The 24,483-nt window shown below is 34.7% G+C and overlaps 1 protein-coding gene across 1 annotated transcript; it reads left to right on the top strand.

The window, feature by feature from the left end:
* Nucleotides 1-4,493: 4,493 nt before the first annotated feature.
* On the top strand, nucleotides 4,494-23,375 carry LOC124369205. The gene is made up of 3 exons (XM_046827040.1): nucleotides 4,494-4,621; nucleotides 11,665-18,311; nucleotides 21,980-23,375. Exons 2-3 carry the CDS (start codon nucleotides 14,456-14,458, stop codon nucleotides 23,179-23,181), a joined length of 5,058 nt encoding a protein of 1,685 aa, XP_046682996.1. The 5' UTR covers nucleotides 4,494-4,621; nucleotides 11,665-14,455; the 3' UTR covers nucleotides 23,182-23,375.
* The last annotated feature ends 1,108 nt before the right edge of the window (nucleotides 23,376-24,483 follow it).

Raw genomic sequence — 24,483 nt, 5'->3', positions numbered from 1 at the left:
CTTTCCATTGGCTTAGGCAAGGGCCCTGGCCATGCTCGGCATTTATAGTTCTAAAATTTAACGGGTCCTGTACTCCAGCTGGTATGCTTGACACAATTTCCTCTACAGTGTCGACAAAAAAGTTGTTTAAGGAGTCTGGACTCGAAGAACTGACAACTTTAGGCTTTTTAGATCTAGAGTCGTTAACCACTTCCCAAGCAGCCTTGCAGGGGTTTGGGGAATTTTCAATGTACTGTACATTGTGGGCCCTTTTTGCGTCAGTAACCTTCGACCTGTAGAGTCTGTTCTAAGATAGGTCGAGTAGAGTTTGATTTGTTCTTCCACTGACCTGGCAGATTTGTAGCGATCATGAACTGCAACCACAAGAGACTTAAGGTGACGCAATTCCGGCGTGTACCATGTTTTGTCCACAATTTTGGCAGTAGGCCTAGTTCTTTTACTCTTAACTCCACTAAGTGTTTTAGTTGGGAAGAGGTTGTCAAATTCAAACATGAATGAGGTGAAAAATGAATTGAAACAGGATTCCGGTTCCAGGACAGTAGATTCAGGCATTTCCTTCCTCCAGTCCAGTTGTCCAGGTGGCTTTGGACAATATTATAGTCCTAATTTTCCTTTGAATAGAGACATTTTAATTTATTTATTAGTATCAAAAGCCGCTAATAAGCAACATTAAAACATTGAAAATTTTATTGAGTTTAGTTTATGAGACTGAAATGGCCAAATAGTTTCACAGTACCGTAACTCACTAGTTGCCTGAATAATTTAATCTAAAAACTTATATATATTTTCAATATAAGCCTAATGGCATATGAAAACATTTCCAAAACTGTCAAATTCATAATGCCAAAAACATTCCAAAATTGGCTAGTCGCTGCTGGTTTTAAAAATCGCTTTAATGAATTCAATTACAAAATTACTTTCTTAAAAGCAAACAGTGAAACAGAGGGTCAAAAAGGAGGCGGGTTAAAGTGAGTAGGTGAATTGTTTAACTATCTTAAAACAGATGGAAAATAATTGAAAACAAAAAAGTCAGAATGTTATTGTATGTCAAATTATTATCTAAATTTTCTGTAACGTTTTATAATACCTGCTGTGATTTTGGATTAAAGTCTGTTGTTTTTTCTTAGAAAACGTGATAATTGAAAAAGTGAAGCTGCACTGTAAGCATTAATTGGTTTAGTTAATGTTTAAAATGAGTTATTTTAATTTAAATAAGGTGAAACAAGGGTATAAGTACTAATTAAAAGTGTGAGTGAAATAAAAAGTCGTCCAAAATCTTAGGAATTGGTAAAAGAATATTGAAAAAGTCATGTTACTAAACCTATCTACAATGACTGAAAATAATCACAAAAGAATCAAAATTGTTAATTTCAACAGTTTTAACATGGAAGATGTAAAACAGTTTCACTAAGCATTTTATTCAGGATGTATTTCTACTGAAATATAAAGACAATAATTACCAGCTAGTAGGCCTATCCATAAAAGCAATTTTATCTTTAAAATAAACTTATAGTATTCTTTACTGAGCAATTATTGCCCTACAAAAAAGTTAATCTTGAGAAAAAAAAATTGTTCTTTCATTTTTTTCTTTTGAGAACATCCAGTGAACTTCCTAAGCCAATTGGTCAGTAGCCTCTGTAGGGAGGGGAGCCAGATGAGTTGAGATGCCATTCCATTGTTTAGGTCTAGAGACATTATTTTCTAATGATGTAGATTTTCGTCAATGTTATTGATGAATTAATTAACTCATGGTAGGGAGCCAGGTCCTTGGTTATTCACTATTTAATGAGGAGACCTCCTCCAGAGTGTGCATCCGGCTCGGGTGTGATAAGACCCATCTCTTCGGTTTCTTTACACCCATGTGCTAGCTAGAACCAATTGGAACCCAAACTTACCTTTTACTCTAGTTATATTGCATTCCCTGTACTCTGATTATTTTTCAAGTTTTTTTCTGGATTACAAGTTTTGTTTTATTTTTGTGTTTTTAATGTTCTTTATAGAGTATTACATCAAGTTTGATTAGAGCATTAAGCTATTTGTGACTTTGTCTTTTTGAGAAGATGGTGTGAGAGAGAGAGAGAGAGAGAGAGAGAGAGAGAGAGAGAGAGAGAGAGAGAGAGAGATCCTCAAATCTTGAATAATAATGTCTGTACTCATACTGAAATAAATTTGAAACTCTAAACTTTATTTTTTTTAGAAGTATTACAATGTTGAGAATTAGTATTCAAGTGACATAAATCATATTATATTGTTCTAGATTACTTTATTTTTTGGTCTTTCACATTTGACATAGATACAAATCTTTTAATATGATTTTGTCGCCTAGCATAAATAACAATCTGCTATGCTAGAATACTTAATAAGTGGTCCTTTCCAGAGCTACTAGATTTACTCCTGATAAATTCAGGTAAGGTTATTTTTTATTGTTTAGGACCCTCTCTGAATAGAGGGAAAGGAGTTTCTTTTTTAATTACAGTTTGCGAGATGCCAAAGAAATTAATTGAATCTATATACAGTAAGCTTTATATAGTTGCTTTATAATGCAATCATCTACCAAATATAAATATCAAGAAAAGTTTAATACCCTAGCTGTTATAAGGTTACCAATTATGTTTACAACATCGAGCTAACTCAATGCCACAAAATCTGGGCCAGTAGGAAAAGTCAGTTAAATGCAGGTAAAAAGATCCAATAACTATTGTCTGACATCCCCAAAATTGTTGAAATCACTACACCATATTCGAACTATGCCGCTAGTTATTATACACACTGGGTATGTGATTATCCGGAATTATGTATTTCGGTTAACCAAAATTCAAGTTTATTTATATTACATAATAAGCATTAAATATAGAATATTTTTTGTAATCTAGTCATTATTGATAAAAAATAAGAATTAAAATCAGAAAGTAACGCAACTAACCCTTTTTTATGAATTCTGTTATACATTTCTACAACCTGAAAATCATACTATCTAACTGAAAAATGTCTTTCGTTAGTACATATTACTGCAGTGAACAATTAGTTATAAGTGGGTGCTGCTAGAATCTAAACTGACTGATAATTTAGCGGTTATTCGTGCACGTCCTTCAAATATTTCCTTCTAACAAATAAATAGGCGTTATTCTGTAAAATTTTCTATATAACAAAGTTAACCTTAGTGCTGGATATACTATAATGCTCGTAGCTCGCTTTCCGTTAGGAATTGATTACGTTCTAAGGTTTATAAATAGCGAACGCCGACCCTCACTATAAGCACGTATGTGTGCGTGATACTGCTGCTAGGTCTTCAGATAGCAGTACCAACCGGAAGCTTTTAAGAGTTTCAGTTGCTTAAGTGACTAAAGTGTAGAAATGCGATATAAATAAGTACGAGTAGGCTACTTGTCTCAAATCCATGAATTTTTCACTTCATAAACTTAGATTTAACGCATCGATGCTAACGAATCAATAAAATTATCTGTTAATACTAATTGTTTATAATTCATACTTTTCAGTATATATTTTCCAATAAGAAACTCTATATTCTATCTCTAAATAAAAGGCGCATCTAGCACAAAAGTACTTTGCGATTCAATATAATTAAATATCAGATTCGACCTAGTTTTAAATACACAAGTTGTGGTAGACATATAGTACTGCCTTATTTATATTTTTATTGATATAGGTAATAAGTTATGAAAATGAAAATCTACTCACCAGCGTGGTCATACAAAGATATTAAAACAACCAAGGACACTTAACTTCCCTCAAAGTGAAAACAGTATATTCCTCTCCTGCCCTGTTCTCTTTGTTCCTTTTGGGGTTATTCCTTATTTTTTGTTGAAATCATAACAAGGGTTCGGTTGTCAGAAATCTTACAAATCAAATACAACTCAACGTATGGTTACATTTAAGATTTCTTCTATATAGTCATGGAGAGTTTCTCCGATGAGAAGGAGAGCCAAGACATGGAATATGAAAACTCTTCCAGAACTGTCCAATTCTTAATGTCAAAAACAATCCAAAACTGGCTAGTTTCTGGTTATGCAGCTGCATGAATCTGAATTCTATGAAGAAATTGCGTGACTGTACAATATTTTGACGACGTTATATTTAAAAGAACAACTGCTAAGGAGATCAGAAATTATCAGTTTATGTCATGTGAGTTTGTAAGATATTGTTTATATAATTGAACGTGTATCTCATTATAGAACGTTACCTTCACAATTGAATAGTTTCACGGTAGAATTTTGTGGTCACACAATAACCTACTTAAACACGATGGAGTGATTACCTCACAGTTAACCTTGAACGTTACCTGATCAGTCAGCCGTGTTGGAGTGTCAACCAAGGGTCAAGCGGGTCAGGGCAGATCATACACTGCGAGGATGTCGGGTCAGCATTCACACATTCTATACCAGGTCATTGATTCCCCGGGTCCGAACCAAGGACGTCCTGCACGTCCCTTATCGTTCTTGTCGCTATCAGTTTAGACAAACCGGTGTGGTGTCCTCGTCTCTCGCTCTCTGGTCCACTCTACTGGTAAAATGTTCCGAGTGAAGCACGAGCTAGCTCCAGGATGATTTGTAAAGTTTTAACTATCGGCGTGTTTCTGCTTTTGCCTCTGGCTACCACTCAGGTAAATTACGTTAAAAGGGTTTAAGGGGTTTTATGCCCCATTTGTTGTGCTTGCAATGCATAGCAAGACGGTTACATTACAGGCATTTCGGCGATTGTCGATAAGTCTTAGGGTAAGAGTACATACTGTACATATACATTACATGCACAGAGAAGAAAGACAAACGGTAAACAAAGTCACAATGTTATATGTTCAGTGCAACTTTTTTCGCTTATCTCTCCCATGAAACATTTTCGCTAAACTTTAATAGACTGTGGTTCTATATCCTTGGTAATTGTAGCTGTAATGTAATACCTTTGATATGTATGTTATCTTATAAATTTTGCTTAAAGAATATAAAGGCATTGGCAAATTTGACTGGCGGAGCTTGCGTATAGTGGTGGTAAAGATATGGTAAGTTGAGGGAACATTAAAAGTCACTCACTTGTTACGGAGGTCTGCTTAGTAAAGTTGGTCAAGGTTCAAAAATAGTCTCTGGTTTGTGTCCTTTTGAAACATGCAATGTTATTGATATTTACATATGTTTTGATGTATTATTTGTTATGTTTACGTTTTCGACACCAAAGTATTTGAGTAAATTGTAATGAATCTGCTAAACGAGTTTATATCCGTTCGTTGAGCAACTATAGCAATTTTCCTTGTAAGTGTTATCGATGCCAGTGTTGAAATAGAGCGCTCTTCTGTAGTAAGTACGCGATTAACTTAGCCATTGACATTATAAATTCACGTGCGTATACATCGGAAGCATTAGCAACATCCCTTTTAATGGTTTGTGTGTAACAAAGTTGTTAAAATATGGTATAAGATTCGTAATAATATGAAGGAAAATTTGAACATAACAAAATATTCCTTACAAAATGAACTCTTACGAACACTTATTGAGCACTTACTGTTACTCAACCATAAACAGTGAAGTGTATAGATATAAGGCACATAGAAGAATCTGACATTAATATTTGTATTTTAAACCTGCCTTAATCGTCCAAAACGCCTTTGTGAGAGTATGTATGGTTGCCTTATGGTTACCGCTTTTTAGCCAGAATCAGGAGAACGCACTTAAATCAGGTCTAGTAGGAATTTTTAATTACCCATACGGCAACATGGGGGTAGTTAGCAATACTTTGTTGACTACTATTATAACCAACAAAGTAAGCTGGTTAAGTAGGCTAGTTACTTGGCAGCCTACTTATAAGTAAGCAACGCCATTTAGTATAGATCAATTATTTCAAAATAGTACTGCTGCTAATATTGCAGCAGTATAGTTGTAACTATAATGTTTTACAAAGCTTGTACTTTTAAAATTCTTTTTTGTAAATTAGTTGTGTGTTGCCATTAGGTTGTTAGGAGGCTAGTAAATGTTTACTCCAATTGTTTAAGACATTTTTAGTCCTGCCACAAGTATGTCTTCTATAGCTTTTATAGATTTTAGACGTCGTGAATGTACTGGCCTGCGTAATTAATAAGCAAAGTAAAGGATATCTTGTTTTACTTTTTGTGATAACCGCCATACCCACCACACTACCCATTAAAATAATACAGCCATTCCATAAAATCTGTGGCCCAATTCACCTACGCGTATAAATTGGAAGGTTGGCTCTTGCACAGTGTGATAGGTTTTCTATGCGGGTGCTACTTCTAATAATAGTTGGGGTTTTGTTGAGAAAATGACTTTGTTCATATCGTTTAGAAGAAATTATTAATCTAAATACACTCTTGATTTTTACATGACTTGAAATATGTAATCAGTAAGGGTTACAACGTATAAGCAGTTAAGAATATTTGATTAAATCCGTACAATATTAAAAGTACTAGTTTAATAATGTTTCAAATTAATATTAATTTTCGTGGAATTTAGTTCTAGTTTTTGAAAAAGTTTAAGTACTTTTTTGTGCAGCTTCTACTTAAAATTATAATTAAAAAAAGAAATAAGATATAACGGAAAGAGTTGTCTAATTCAGTATACAATGTTTTAACCTATATGAAACCTTTGCTAAAAAAAAATCAATTACAACTACTTACTACCATAAAAATCTATTGATTTTCCATATATTTTAATAGTCATACAATGTTTTTTTTTAATTTACTTGAACATCGAATCAATTTGAGCAAGATCTTTTTCTGAGTCAAGCTACGGCTCGGCGTGGCGGGCGACCTGACCTCATACAACCCGGGACCGTATTGCTTCCTACACGCCCACTGCTGCATGTTCTTGAATTGTATTTTTAATTTTTATAATTTTTGTTAAAACGATAACTGAGTGAAATTGAACGCATATTAGTACGTGTCTTACAAGTGTAAGAATTACTTGGCAGCCTACTTATAAGTAAGCAACGCCATTTAGTATAGATCAATTATTTCAAAATAGTACTTTTGACTGTGATTCATTCGTTCTGAAAAAATAAATTACAAAATAAAGCTAAATATAGCATTGTCTTTGAAAGCATTGTGATTTGAATTTGTCTTGAAAAAAATGTGCAATAGGGGTTGTAGAATTCCATAGCAACAATTGCATAGCAAGGGACAATTTGACTTAATGAATTGGGCAATATAAAGGAACTATAATTAATTTAATTATCATTCATTTACACTTTCATCTTCAAACATTGTTTGATTAAATGTAGTTGTCCAAAGGATCATTGCCTTCGAGGCCACCAAACTAATAATTTGTGCCTTCTGATTCTACAAAATCCCTACCGACATCTTATCCTGCAGTCACGCTGCGCAGAAAAGACAACAAACTAAAGCAAATATTGGAACGAAAGCAGAAAATGCATAACCTTGAAGAACACGATTTTAGTTCTAAAATATAAATATGACACTCCAGACGATTGTTGGAAGTACTGAAAATAATTTTCAGGGGTTTCTCAAGTTTGTAACGGAATATAAATATCCTTTCAAGTACAGTCAAAATATGGGAAAAAAGTCTTGCTGAACTTTACATTCGTCCATGGTGTACAAGTTTTTAAGGAAAGTATGTTTTGGTTTCTAATCCGCCAATCTATAGTTGATTAGCAAATGCGCATTTGTATCTTAAAACCTTTCATGTACAAATCAAAGATTTGTTGAACGATGTGTGAAAACTATTATTTTGATTATATGAATGTAAAAAAAATATTCTTTCTTCATATCCCACATACTGGTAAGACTAAGTTATTGGGTTTTTTTGCATTATGTCCCCGCACTTTCTTAACTATTTATACCAACTTACCGTAACACTTTCGATATACGAGTACTTATGGTGCATCTAAATTGTCGTCCAAGACCTATTTATAAAAAAATAGAAGAAGTATAAGAACGTTCCAGATTTATTTTGAGTAATCGATTAAAATGTAAAAAACCTTTGGACGTGTATTAAGTGTATCTTTAAATTGAAACATTTTCCATTACCCTTCTACTTCAAATGAGAGAGTAAAGTTGTGTGCAGTTTAACATTTTTCTTTTCTTATGCGGCTAAAATCAAGATGGCTGCGTGTAGGTACCGTTGGCTTTTAAGGTCACTGGTCGATCCACTGTAGTTACACATACTTTTACTTAGTATTCTTAGCAATTCCATTTCTCGCACAAGATAACAGATTTATCAAAATATGTATAGTACTGGCCGTAGTAAGACGCAAAGTATTTATAAGGCGAACGCAAGTTCTTCTTTTTTATCTTTTTAGTAAGATTTAACAGCAATAGCTAGCAGCAAATATTAAGGTTCACTGGAGGAAAATATTTTCCTTATTGATGAAGATGTATACACAACCAGAAAACCATGTGTTTGAATAAAAACACGGCATTGTATAAAAACAAGTTTAAAACTCGTGCATGTTTATTATTTTTCATCGTACCGTTATAGGAAATGTCTCGTTTTAAACATATAGTTAAAACGCATCACAAGTTTTTTTAAGTGTATACTCTTTTAGTATTTCAAAGGTTAAGTCCAAAAAAACTGGGATTTTTATCTTAATAATCAATAAAAATCTCTATAAACTAATCTAAATAATAAATGGTTTGAATAGTAATTATATCTTTAAACGAGACATCACCCATCATTACAATCAAGATGCCACCCATTACAGCCTGCTCTTTTAGGAAAATACTGTTAGGAACCAGTAAAAAGTAACTTGATCTATGGCATAAATTTGTTGTAGATTCCTGTTTGGTAAAATACTATCTAAAATAGATTCAAAGTGAATCTATACGTTTCCCACGGGTTTAAATATCATATTCTATAATAAAGAAATAAATGAACCGATCGATATTTTTTAGTAATTGTAAACAATTCCATTACAATGAAAATTGCTGAAAAGTACACTTTACTTAGTTTAACAGTAGTTATTTTGCTTTTACTATCAACATTATAATTTTGATCATGACAGTTAATTATTGTGTTGGTGAGCCATTTTCCCATGAATTATGGATTCCCATTATCCACATGGATTTCATTAATCTTTACCATACGAATGGCTCAGTACAGACAAGTCGATTAGCCTCTAATACGACAGAATACATCTTCATCATATTTGTACAGAGTTTAGCACGGTAGGAGTGTATTAACATAAAGTGTTTTGGCGTACGCCTCTCGGATGAGACAGCCAATCGTTAATTCTCATTTCGGAGTGTATAATATGGCATGTGATACGCCCAACAATTTAGATTTTCATATTAGGCAAATACATGAAGTTGATAATGCATATGGCAACATGGGTCACAGTGAGCTTCTTTTAAGGTGGGACAATTTGGTTTTCGGTGGAAATATTTTGTTTTGAATTTTGAATAAACATGTTATGGTGACATCCCTTTAAGATACAATTTCTGAAGACAGGAAAATATAAATACGTTTATATCACGAGGAGTGGTAAAAAATTAAAGCACAATTATTGAACATCTTAGGATCAGACGCAAATAAAAACTGTTGAAGATAAGGATCGATATAACAATTTTACAATATGCATATTAATGCTGGCTTGAGGGAGGGCAATGCTTTTTGTTTATAAAAAAATAATTTCGTCAAGAAAAAACTATTTAAAACTTGTTGTATTCTTAAATTATATTAAATAAAAAATAAATACATTTCCTTGGACCATTAGTGAATTGGTTCAAAACTTAAGGAAGCTACAACTCGTGTACATACTGCAAAAATTTTTACTTTAATAATTGCTTTATATGCCTACTTAAATGTCTAATTCATCATGGCGTATTAAAAAATTCTTTCTATTTTTTTTCTTCAAGAAAGTTATATAAACAAGTTATGAATTGTAAATGAAAATTATACTACATATCTCCCAACCGAAAATCGATTGACGATACAATTTTTAATTTAGTAAAGATATATAAGTTTTATATAATGGAAAAGTGTATCTTTAGTTAAACAATTTGGTAAGAAAGAGTGTTAAGGAATACTTCTATATTACACATAACCACGAAATAGTTGTATATTGTAGCCAATAAGTAGAATAATATTTAACCTGAAATTCTCTTAAGGGAAGCCAGGCGCGGGGAAGGTGTCTGCATTAAATAAATAGCAAACTGTTTAGCAATAGTTGTTATATAGAAGTTACTAAGCAGGGCCATTCAATATATAATTTGTATTGCAAATAAGTTTAAAATAAAACACACACACACACACACACACACATATATGTTATATGTATATTACATATACACGTAAACACACACAGTTTGTTCACAAAAGGGCGTCAAAAACGTCTGTGGCATGATAGTTCTTATCATTTAAAATCAAATATGTCATATAAACATAGGTCGAGAAATGTTTCATGTAGCCGGCAGCTGCCATTTTGTATCTTTTATAAAAAACTTATTATCTTGAAAAATACTTAAGCTAAAGAAACAAAATTTGGCACATAGTTTTTAATAGATAAGAAACAAATTGGCAAAACAATTTTTTTATTTCCTTTAATATTAACAAAATGACTTCTTTTGAGAAGTGTTGAAATAAAAGTACAAGAACAAAGAACAGTATAGTTATAAAATATTGACTACACACCAACTATTTGAACTATTTCATTACGTATCCAACGGTACTTATTTTAACGAAATCCGAAAAAATAAGCGAACACGACCACTTCAAAGGCACTCGCACAAGCCGGGAGCAGCAAACATTTGGTCTTGTTTGAAATGATGATTACTTTGAGGCACAGAAGTTAGTGACACCCTTTTGTGAACATACGGTATACAAATATAAATAAATACATACATACATATATATAAAACAAACTACATGTTCGTAAATATTAAATATTTTGTATTTTCCATAAAATTAAATATATTTCAATAAAGTTGCGTCAATATACTCAGCAGTTAGTGGGCGAGACGAGTTTAACATTACCATGTTCTTCTTATCTTTAATAGTCTTTTCTTCACTTTCCTCTTTATTTTTTCTCTTTTAATTCTATTTTGGCTCTTTTCTACTCTTTTTGCATCAATTTTAATCAGTTTATCGATCATAAAGTTTTATGGTCTGATTTCCATCCGCTCAAGTACATTAGGTTTTGCAATAAAGCGTCCTTCGAAACAAGTTATTATATCAGTTACTCCAAGTTTGAGAGTTTAATTCTGCAAATGTAGTTTTAGGCAGGCCTTTACCAGATAAAACTGTTGACGCTTTCATTCTGTGCTTTTATTTTTAATTACTGTTAATGTTTGATAGCCTTTATACTCTTCTTTAATCTTCTGCAAACAAGAAATAGTAGGCAGTAATACTCTATCAATGCATGCGAATGAAAATCAACTCAAAAAATAAAGGAAAATAGCACAAGATATTGTTAACAACAGGAAGTGACGTTGTACCACTAAATGTAGAACTGAAAGAGCCCACGACTTAAATATGTTGTTAATGGAGTAACATTTTCCACCGGTTTTAGGAATGTACAATATGTAGTGTTATGTTTTCTTAAACGGAGAATTTTTAAGCACAAATATAAAACTCGATTAATTTGTACCTCCACCGTGCTTGGTTCCCATTCAGGAATATACACAACTTTTACAAACAAAAACACAAAAAACAATATTTCTTTCTAATCCCACCAATGTTTTTACAGGAAACAACTTTTACACAAAATGGGCTCAAGAGTGGAAGCGACGTGGTCTCCCCTAAATTGGATGATAAACCTGTCTTCAAGCGGTCTAACTGCGTACAACAACATGACCCTTATTCTATTGCGGTTAAAAATATCTGTTTACAACAAAACAAGTGCTCAGCTCGCTACCCACTACATTTATGTAAAAGAATAATTGATAAGCCTAAACACGTGATAAGATACATTAATTATCCTGCGGGTAGTTCACAATTTCTTTGTACTTGTAAACAACCTAAAGCGAAGCCATATAGAGAAGAATATTTGAGAGCTGGTTTGGATGGAATTTCAGAGCACGACAAATTTGACTTGAAAAACAAATTCCCTTTGGTAATAAACAGCAAACACGATTATACTTCACAAGGAAACACAAATATTAAAGAATCGCCCTCAGGTAAATGGGGAAAGGGGACATTTTATATTGATCGAAATGGATTTCCTTGGATTCGACAGCAAATCCCCGAAACCGAGTATAATGATTATAGGTTCCAAGGCTACATACCTCAGAATAAATTTCAGGTTGTTTCTGAAACTTACAAAACAGATAAGGAAGAGATAAGAAATGATTCCCCAATCCTTAAGGACAATATAGATTTTTCTAAATTGAAACTAGAACCATTAGATTCCCCTACAGTGCCACAGGATGTGCCATATGGCACAGATATCACACTCTTACCCAGCATTGACGATACTGAATCCGGAGACACACTCAATTATGGAGACGAAAGCTCTCCTATAATCAATCATTCTGATCCTGAGAAAGCAAATAACTTGCGAAATGAATCTCCTCCAGGCAACCAGTTTGATACAAAGGGGCTTATAAATATATACGGTAATAGTTATGAGATTCCAAGCAAACATTCTGAAACTGAAGACAAAACGATCATATTTGGATATGGAAACACCAATGTACCTCCGAAATATACTGAAAATAATCCATTAATAAATGATCCTGGTAAAATACTACCATACGACCCTCCGCTTGCTGAAAATATGCAAGTATATGGCTATGGAGTTGACACTCCTTTAACTAGCAATCCTGATATAGAAGAATATTTAGAAATATTTGGTTACGGACAATCAAATAGAACGCCCAAATACCCTGGAAAGAGTTCCTCAGAGAGCGACAAAATAATTTCACAACACAAAGGTCATGATACTAGTAATAATAAGAAAGACGGCGGGCGTACAGATAAATCTCCTTTTGCAAGCCACCATAATATAGGTGAATCCACGGATTCCTTGAAATTACTTGGTTATGACAACACAAATAAAATGCCTCCATACACCATCAATAAAGATACATCAATATACGATCCATATGGATACAAAACCGAACCTAATACTAACGTAAAAGATACGTTGAACATTGACGGGTATTCAACGCAATATGATTCCCCTACTACAACGACACAGCTGCAGCCGGGGAGCGTCTATCCATTGATATATGGGAGTCAAGAGGTTTATGATTCTAGAATAGAAACCCCTCAGTCGCATGGAAGCACACAAAACTTGCCAGGCACACGTCAGTTAGTTGCAGAAACATATCCTGATCCATATGGGTATGTAACTCAATCTGATTCTTACGTTACGGATATGCCAAATGTGGACGGATATTCATTGCGACCTGGATTACCTGCTACAACGAAACAACAACCAGGGAGTGTTTACACATCGAAACACGTTGCTCGAGTGGTTGATTCTGGAGTAGGAACACCTCAGTCACAAGAAAGCACACAGAAGTTACCTGATATAACTCAGTTAATTGCATGTAAATATTCTAATTCATATGGTTATGAAACCGAACCTGATTCACACGTTACAGATACGCAAAACAATGACGGGTATTCACCGCGACCTGGATTACCTGCTACAACCACACAACTACAACCAGGGAGTAATTATCCATCAATATGTGAAACTCAATTGATTGGTGAGTCTGGAGTCGGAACGCCTCAATCGCATGGAGACACGCAAAAATTACCTGATGCACCTCAATTAGTTGCAGGGAAATATCCTGATGCATACGGTTATGATACCGATCCTGATTCGTACATTACGGATACACCAAACGTTGACGGTTATTCAACGCGTCCTGGATTGCCTACTACAACCACACAACTACAAACTGGGAGTGATTCTGGAGTAGGAACACCTCAATCGCAAGAAGGCACACACAAATTACCTAGTAAAACTCAATTAATTACTGGAAAATTACATGATCTATATGGTTATAAAACTGAACCTGATTCTTACGTTACAGATACGCAAAATAATGACGGATATTCAACGCAACCTGGATTGCCGACTTCTGGAATAGGGATGCCTCAACGGCATGGAATCTCACAAAACGTACCTGGTGCACCTCAATTAGTTGCAGGGAAATATCCTGATGCATACGGTTATGAATCCAATCCTGACCCATACGTTACCGACCCACCAAATGTGGACGGTTATTCAACGCGTCCTGAATTGCCTACTACAACCACACAACTACACCCTGTGAGTGATTCTGGAGTCGTAAACGCCTCACTTGCATGGAAACACACAAAACTTACCTGATACACCTCAGTTAGTTGCAGGGAAATATCCTGATGCATACGGTTATGATACTGATCCTGATTCATACGTTACAGATACGCGAGACAATTATGGATATTCTACGCAACCTGGATTCCCTACTACTACCATACATCAAAAACTACGGAAGATCTATACATCAATACATGGTGCTCGAGTGATTGATGATTCTGGAATGGGAATGCATCAATCGCATGGAAACAAACAAAACTTACCTGATGTACCTCAATTAATTGCATGGAAATATCCTGACACATACGGTTATGAATCCGATCCTGATCCATACGTTACAGATACGCAAAACAATGCCGGATATTCAACTCAACCTGGATTGCCTACTTCTACTACACAACAACAACCAAGCAATGTCTTCCCATCGAAACAAGTTGCTCCAGTAGTTGATTCTAGAGTAGGAACACCTAAATCACAAGACGGCACACAAATATTACCTGGTAAAACTCATTCAATTGCAGGAAAATTACGTGATCCATATGGGTATGAAACTGAACCTGATTCTTACGTTACAGATACGCAAAATAATGGCGGATATTCAACGCAACCTGGATTGCCTACTTCTACTACACAGCGACAACCACAGAGTGTCTACCCATCGAAACAAGCTGCTCGAGTGGTTGATTCTGGAGTATTAACACCTCAGTCGCAAGAAAGGACACAAAAACTACCTGGTATAACTCAATTACTTGCAAGGAAATATCCTGACTCATACGATTATAAAACCGATCCTGATTCATACGTTACGGATACACCAAACGTGGACGATTATTCAACGCGACCTGAGTTGCCTATTACAACCACACAACTACAACCAGGGAGTAATTATCCATCAATATGTGAAACCCAATTGATTAGTGATTCTGGAGTCGGAACGCCTCAATCACATGGAAACACACAAAACTTACCTGATGCACCTCAATTACTTGCAGGGAAATATCCTGATGCATACGGCTATGAAAACGATCATGATTCGTACATTACGGATACACCAAACGTTGACGGTTATTCAACGCGTCCTGGATTGCCTACTACAACCACACAACTACAAACTGGGAGTGATTCTGGAGTAGGAACACCTCAATCGCAAGAAGGCACGCAAAAATTACCTATTAAAACTCAATTAATTGCTGGAAAATTACATTATATATATGGTTATAACACTGAACCTGACAGATATTCAACCCAACCTGGATTGCCTACTTCTGGGGTGGGAATGCCTCAATCGCATGGAAACTCAAAAAACGTACTTGATGTACCTCAATTAGTTGCAGGGAAATATCCTGATGCATACGGTTATGAATCCGATCCTGATCCATACGTTACAGATACGCAAAATAATGATGGATACTCAACTCAACCTGGATTGCCTACTTCTACTACACAACAAAGACCAGGCAATGGCTACACATCGAAACAAGTTGCTCCAGTAGTTGATTCTGGAGTAGGAACACCTCAATCGCAAGACGGCACACAAATATTACCTGGTAAAACTCAGTTAATTGCTGGAAAATATCCTGACACATACGGTTATGAATCCGATCGAGATCCATACGTTACAAATACGCAAAACAATGCCGGATATTCTACGCAACCTGGATTGCCTACTTCTACTATACAACAACAACCAGGGAGTATCTACCCATCGAAACAAGTTGCTCCAGTAGTTGATTCTGGAGTAGGAACACCTCAATCACATGGAAACACACAAAACTTACCTGATGCACCTCAATTAGTTGCAGGGAAATATCCTGATGCATACGGTTATGAAACCGATCCTGATTCGTACATTACGGATACACCAAATGTGAACGGTTATTCAACGCGTCCTGGATTGCCTACTACAACCACACAACTACAAACTGGGAGTGATTCTGGAGTAGGAACACCTCAATCGCAAGAAGGCACACACAAATTACCTGGTAAAACTCAATTAATTGCTGGAGTATTACATGATATATATGGTTATAAAACTGAACCTGATTCTTACCTTACAGATACGCAAAACAATGACAGATATTCAACTCAACCTGGATTGCCTATTTCTGGGGTGGGAATGCCTCAATCGCATGGAAACACAAAAAACATACTTGATGCACCTCAATTAGTTGCAGGGAAATATCCTAATGCATACGGTTATGAATCTGATCCTGATCCATACGTTATAGATACGCAAAACAATTATGGATATTCAACTCAGCCTGGATTGCCTACTTCTACTTCACAACAACAACCAGGGAGTATCTACCCATCGAAACAAGTTGCGCCAGTAGTTGATTCTGGAGTAGGAACACCTCAGTCGCAAGAAAGGACACAAAAATTACCTGGTATAACTCAATTAATTGCAAGGAAATATCCTGACCCATACGGCTATGAAAACGATCCTGATTCGTACATTACGGATACACCAAATGTGGACGGTTATTCAACGCGACCTGGATTGCCTACTACAACCACACAACTACAAACTGGGAGTGATTCTGGAGTAGAAACACTTCAATCGCAAGAAGGCACGCAAAAATTACCTAGTAAAACTCAATTAATTGCTGGAAAATTACATTATATATATGGTTATAACACTGAACCTGACAGATATTCAACCCAACCTGGATTGCCTACTTCTGGGGTGGGAATACCTCAATCGCATGGAAACACAAAAATGCTACTTGATGCACTTCAATTAGTTGCAGGGAAATATCCTGATGCATACGGTTATGAATCCGATCCTGATCCATACGTTACAGATACGCAAAATAATGATGGATACTCAACTCAACCTGGATTGCCTACTTCTACTACACAACAAAGACCAGGCAATGGCTACACATCGAAACAAGTTGCTCCAGTAGTTGATTCTGGAGTAGGAACACCTCAATCGCAAGACGGCACAGAAATATTACCTGGTAAAACTCAGTTAATTGCTGGAAAATATCCTGACACATACGGTTATGAATCCGATCGTGATCCATACGTTACAGATACGCAAAACAATGCCGGATATTCTACGCAACCTGGATTGCCTACTACTAATAAACAACAAAAACCTGGCAATGGCTACTCATCGAAACAAGTTGCTCCAGTAGTTGATTCTGGAGTAGGAACACCTCAATCGCAAGACGGCACTCAAATATTATCTGGTAAAACCCAATTAATTGCTGGAAAATATCCTGACACATACGGTTATGAAACCGATCCTGATTCATACGTTACGAATACACCAAACGTGAACGGTTATTCCACGCGACCTACATTGCCTTCTACAACCACACAACTACCACCAGGAAGTGTATACCCTTCGATACACGATGCTCGAGTGGTTGATTCTGTAGTAGGCCTATCCGAGTCACAATTAAGCACACAGAATCATCCTGGAGAACCTGTTAAATTTTATCAATCTGGGTACCAAACCAACCCCTATTTATATGTTACTCCTACTTCAAGTGTTGAAGGGTACCCTAGGAGACCTGCATTGCCTGCTGAGGCAACACAATCTATCAAAGGAGTCGTCCACACACAAACATATGGCAAGCCGCTGGTTGGTGATTCTAGAATAGGAGTAACTGTGCCACGAGGTAGTACCCAAAGTCAGTCTGTTACACCTGATTCAATTAGTATAAAATCACTCTATCCTTCAGAAAATGAATCAGATCCTGAATCATACGTAACAAGTAGCTTAAGTGTTGATGGGCACTCTCGGGAACCTGAACTTTCTTCAACGACAACACAACATCCAGAGAGTGTATATCCATCGTCATATGTTACTCGAGTAGTTGATGATTCTGGAATCGACACGACTGAGCCACAAGAGGAAAATGAAAACCCTCACACTTTTCTTGACTGGAACCATCCTGAAACATTGTCGGATAGGACAGAAAATAATGAAAATCCGGAGTATTTTCATAGACACAATAAGCCCAGTTTGCCTGGATCTAAGAAAATATTTAATTATTTCAAAGAAAAATCACCAACACGCACTGCACACTTCGTTAATATGCCTCCGAGTTATTATAGGAACTCAGGTGAGTACAATTTTCTTCCTTATAAAAGCATGATTTGATTTCCATACACAACTCATTTCAGGTGTTCAAAGGTATACGATACAGGCCCCGCTGATGTGTCAGCTATACTTTGTAAATCAATATTGTACTTTTTAATTTAACAAATGTATTTTCCAGCTGTTGTTTCTTTCGTGAGTTGTGAAACCGAATTCGAGATACAGACAGTCCACCAACAGACTCACAGATGAATAGACCACGCGACTCGACATAAGTATTGAAATAGAACATTGATACAAAATCATAATAAAGATTAATTTTGGAACTCAACATCATCATAAACAGTTCAATTACTTCGCAATAGGTCAATGAAATATAGGAAGAAACATGTATTGCCATTAATTTCCTTAATAAAAATAATTAATATGAATATATAGTATGGCAAACCAGTATTTTCTTGTACGTGTTTTAATTTGTGCTAAGGTTTTAAAGTTAACAGCAGGAAGACAAACAAGCAATTGATAAACTACATAGTTAATGTGTAGCGCAATCAGACAATAATTTGTTGGTTGGTAAGTAATTACAATATATTCTTTCAAATAACAATAACTCCGTTCTCATAATAACTCAAATTGTTATAAGAATTTTCTCCTTACCTAGGCATATGTTCCAAGGGATCCGCGATACTAAATCAAAAGGCGATTTTTTGTAATGTTACAGTCAGCCCTGTAATAATTGGTTAAAGTATTTAACATATGAATTTACATTACATGGCAATGATTTATTCTATAAATAATTAAACATGTTTACTGTTAGGCCTGCACAGATTTATATCTTCCGATACAAAGTTATTCTCATACTATTTAGCTGATTGAATCATTTTAAAACTTATTTAAAAAACTATAATTTATTTATATTTTTATATTATACATACAAACAAATATTAACAAGTGTGATAATTTTTATATAATACTTTTGAAGAATCGTTAGGTTATACTTATCTCATTTTGAATAGGGCAAAAATGAAGTTTAGCAAAACAATTATTTTTGCTAATTATCGCTATTCGTGTTCGCTATTATCCAATTCTCAACACTAAGATGGTTTTGTATTTGTAATACAATTTTCAAAACTCTTGGCATCCCTTCTGGCTTTTAGGTGTTTTTAATTCCATATTTTAAATTTCCTCCTGTTTGATACTAGTTAAAATATTTTTAATAAGTTATTTAAAGTGAGGAATTACTGTTAATGGTACCCATTTTGTAGCTGTAATCTAATATGTAGCTGATATGCACATGACAATGGATTAAAGAAACACAACAGTTAGTTAACGATACATATATATATATATATATATATATATATATGTAAAACATGGTTATTTTTAGTTTCTATTTTACTGAATAATATCCCGATGTTTGTAAGGGGAGTTCGGGAACATTCTATTCTATGTCAGATATGCATGTCTGGATTATTCTAAGATAAATTATTACTAGAGTGCTTTATACTTTAATAGTCCTGTTTGCTCTATAAATACGGTGTAGTTTTATATTTTAACTACTTGATTAAGGGAACTTATAATATTTGAGTATATTTTGTATTGACATTGTTTCGCCTTTTTACACTGATGAAATATAAGTTTCACAATAACGCAGTTTTTCAGCTTAATAACAATAGTAGTAAAATTTAATATTAAATAAATTCATTATAATATGAATTCATTATTTTCAAATTAAAATATTGCTAAGAAACTACATTACTTTAAATGTTATAAAAATCATAAATTTTAAACAAGTGTCGAGTGGGTTTAAGGTGTACTGCCTAAATTTTAAACAATCTCTCCAAACCTTCTCAGCGCTACTTTGACGTAGAACTTAAAAACGTTTCAATGAATCGCATGAAGATTGATCGGAGATAAGATAGTTCAGATCGGCATTTTATCATTTTCGTAGAACTGATCTAGTATATACAGAGTGTTCAAAAATTGAGGAAATATTTTGGGATATGGTTGAATAGAAGAAACAAAAGATTCTCCAACACTATGATCTATTCGCTTTGTTTATCGCCTTCTATCTGTCTGTGTTTCAAATGAAAAAGGTTATAAGTTAGAAACTATGCATGTTCATAATTATTATTGTGATATTTATTACCTGCTGCAATAAAAAATCCATCGTTAATAGTTTCAAAATGGTAGCCTTTTAAAAATTATAAAGCTAAACTTAATGAATACCGACTAGCAGAGAAAGAAATTGTCTATACGCGTAACATATAGTTTGTAAAAGTATAAAAATGTTAACACTGTTATTAACGGAAGGCAACTAACGGAATAACTGTATGTTTATTACTCTCGTACAATCCACTGCAGTTAATAACCTAAACAGAATACAGATTGCATGAGTGAACACGCATTTATTCCGTTACTTATGATCTGTTCATATCAAATAAGGTATTAAGCTTTTTTACAAGTTATCTTGTATTCGTCTAGACAGTTTTCCTCTTCTAGTCGGTTTTCATGAATATTTGCTTTAACATTTTTAAAGGGCGTCATTTTGAAGCATTTTTACGTAGTTTTTTTCCAGCATAATGTAACATTTCAGTAAAACATACTAATGTACAAAACCATAGGCAGACAGGTTAAACGAAGCGAAATGGACCATACGAGTAGAGGGCCAATTTTTGTTTCTTTTCACCTATTGAACCATGTCTTCAAATATTTTCCTACTTTCTGGAATACACAGTATAACAATAATAATGCTACTAATAAGTTCAAACTCTTCAATATTTTGTTATTTATCGGGATACAGAAACAGTTATATCCATTTGATCTCAGAACTTTTTCTTCGCTGCTTGTTTTCAAACATGACTGTGGCCGCGTTCACATTGGAAGCAGCTTCGACAGATAATCTGAAAAAGTACGCTTGGCCAAGCACGCCTGAACTAGGTACTAGGTGTGTAGTCATACTATGCGCAATTGCGGTTCCAGTTTCAGCCACAGAAAATGATATTTTAAAGCTTAGTCAGATTGTTAGGTATAGACCATTTAGAGAAAAATGGCTAAATAAACATTTTGCAGACAGAATAGAAAATGGGGAATATCATCGAATTTTTCAAGACTTTAATATAACCTCTGCAACTTTGAGGTTGTATCATATATTACTCTTTTTCCTTAGATTTCAGCTATTACTCATAGAGCCCTCATGAATGAATCCATCCATGATGAAAAACATGAACAGCAAAAAACTAAGCACACTATTAATCAAGTTAATGTGTCCCTGCCCTGTGGATGCATGAGGCTAGTCTATAGAAGAAATTAGTTTTACTGAAAGAGGCGGCTGTTTTAACTTTAGCACTCGCTTGTTCATACGTCCGCTTGCCAGTACTGATCAATGTGAACGGCACATACGCGTTGCTACTAGTTTATACGCACATCTAAGTGCTTACTAGTGTGCTTGGTTTATTTGGTGTCCAACAGTTCTCATGATAGACGATTCCGTTTCGATTCCTGTAATCAACCTTTTGGATTGCTAAGACTTCTGAAACCTCATTTGTTATCATTTATAAGTTATAAGGGTATCGGTTTTAGTGGTTAATGAATGACATGATAATGTTGTTAACATGACATGTTGTAAATCAACACGTAATTGTACAGTGGATTGGATACGTAAGAACAATTATTCAATTTTGACTGTTGCAGATACATCTTTACAAGAGTCGCACCAAGGCTTTGCAAATACAGACCAACACAATTTGAGAGAATCCTCGAATGGTGGAAATCGTTCTCCGGATTCATCGTCTACCGCTTCTGATAATGAAGAAAGAAACGAAGAATATTCTGACGACAATGTGGTGTCATTCTACGACGGCTGCGTTATGACAACTAGCCAGTTTAAAGATATTGTCGACAGTATGAAAATTCCGGAAGAGTGTGTGTTAACAGTGCCTCATCTGTTCAGTGGACCTCTGGATAAATTCTCTCATGTAATGAAGAGTTTTCCTTCTAGCGTGAACAGCGATGAGGGATTTGTTCAGCTGCCCAGTGGTCTTTTGGTACCGTACCATTGCTACGATTACATCACATTTATGCACCAGAGTGGTAGTGGTTCGGAACCGTCTGGTACACTGTTGTCGACAGGTGAATATATAGACCCCACGACAGTAGCGAACATTGTCGCTAGCGCAACTACTCCTCATCAGAACTTCATCATCACAACCAATAATGAAGTTGTACCTTACGAAATCTACAGCACTTACATCGACAGTTTATCACTCGATGATAAAAAACTTATCAAAGTCTTGGTTCGTAACCTAAAAGTCCCCATACCCTACTTAATATTCAAGGAAATTTACGATAAGTATACAAGTGAATCAGGTTATAACGAATCCAGTGAAGATAAGGTGAAATTAATAGGTTCGGACACAGAAATAACACTGAAGGAGTTTTTGTCAGTCATAAGTAATTTATACGTTCTAAACCAAGCTACTGTTACCTTACCTAGTAAGAGTACAATGTCTTTAACAAGTTTTATACAACTCTCAAGAATTTTGGGAGAAGAATATACGAAGCATTGTTTGGTAAATATTCCAAATACTGATTACAGCATTCCATTTTTAGTATTTAAGGAAATTTACAGTACATACTTTAACAAAAATAGTCCTAACCTGAGTAAGGATACAAACGTAAATTTGAAATTAAGTGTTTCAGATGAATATCCTCATTCTTCTGATGTTGAAGTTTTTAATTTGGATAGAGATATCACGATCGAAAACCAATCTAGTCCTTCGAAATCTTGCCGCAACACACGGCATAACACAGAGCAGCGAACACCCAACGAAAAGGAAGTACAGTTTGTTCCTGATAAACAGCATACTTATTCAGAATTCAGGAATAATTGCTAATTGCTACTCCTGCCCTTCATAATATTCTTCTTCAACGCGACATTGCAATTATAACTTTAGTGAATCTTGACGATGCTTTTAAAGAGATTTTGTAAAAAAACTAAATATATTAATCGCGCTAGAAAATTGGTTTGGTTCTGAAAATGTAATCCACAAGATGAGTGTTAAGCAGGAATAAAAGTGTTACGTTACTTTTTCTGTGTTTTTGTTTTATCCTTTATTCTGAAGAATTAACAGAGTAAAACAATACAGTTTCGTTATTTGTTGAATGCTCATACATAATAAATTGTGATAACTATTACACATGATTACATGGTAGGGAATACCACTAACAGTGGAAGTGGTTTTAATCGATCACTCAATAAATAACTTCTTTATTGTCGTATCACAATTTAGAAATTGTATGTCCTACTTCACTAATGCCTAATCCCAATTCCTACTCCAAAGTAAAATATAGAACTAATGCATTTTATCCATTAATACTTAATTTTTAGTGGGATGTAAACATTAACTATAAATGATTGCCTTATACTTAACAATATAATGATGCCATTAAATAATATAGCAATACTAAAATATGTATTAAAACATACATTTAAATTTTATAATAGAAGGAAAAATATACACCAGAGACATAGTAGGTACGTTACATCAGGTTGTAAATTAAGTCCTTATACGCCTGGATATATTCCAAACGGATTGAGATATCGATGTAAAACCTTCACCATACTTATTAAAATAATGTTCCCTCAAAAGATTGAGGGACAAAAGATGTTTCTCCCAATTTCAAAGGGGGGTAGAAGGGGATAGCTTTAAATTTTGAATTGCAACCTCTTGTGTCGTCATTTTAAAGGTATATTCAAAAGAAACACAATACCACGAAGAAAACATCTCTACAACGTTCCTAGCAAAATAACATGGGAAGAGTGAACATCTTAACAGCAACATGCTCCAGGTTTTAAGAAAACCCCAATGAGGCACAACCATCGAATTATAATAATGGAACGCGCTCTGGGCCGGAGAAACCGAGCCGAAATCCTGGGCTGCGTTCCGAGTCTGCAGGCGCTGGAAATGGGCAAGAACTAACTCCGCCCATATGGCAGGCATTATAGTAATGATCTAACATCACTTTAAAACGCCTTCTATACTTAATACAATTGTTAGATACTACAATTTATTTATTATTACAAATGTTAGTAGCTGCTTTTCACCGTGGATTTTTATTTTTAGTTAAAAAAAAACGGACTTTTGTACAATATTAAAATAACTGAGATTTTGACTTTTATTTTTCTTACAAAGTCG

The sequence above is a fragment of the Homalodisca vitripennis genome, chromosome X, assembly GCF_021130785.1.
Source record: "Homalodisca vitripennis isolate AUS2020 chromosome X, UT_GWSS_2.1, whole genome shotgun sequence".
Taxonomy (NCBI): Eukaryota; Metazoa; Arthropoda; class Insecta; order Hemiptera; family Cicadellidae; genus Homalodisca; species Homalodisca vitripennis.
Note: the sequence above shows the minus strand (reverse complement) of the source record. Positions and strands in the feature narration are given on the sequence as shown.

Bases quoted from the DNA above. Each gene is read 5' to 3' on its own strand.
- LOC124369205 (XM_046827040.1), top strand. From the start codon at position 14,456: ATGGGAATGCATCAATCGCATGGAAACAAACAAAACTTACCTGATGTA. The intron at 18,312-21,979 runs GTGAGTACAATT...TGACTGTTGCAG, and splicing joins GAGTTATTATAGGAACTCAG to ATACATCTTTACAAGAGTCG.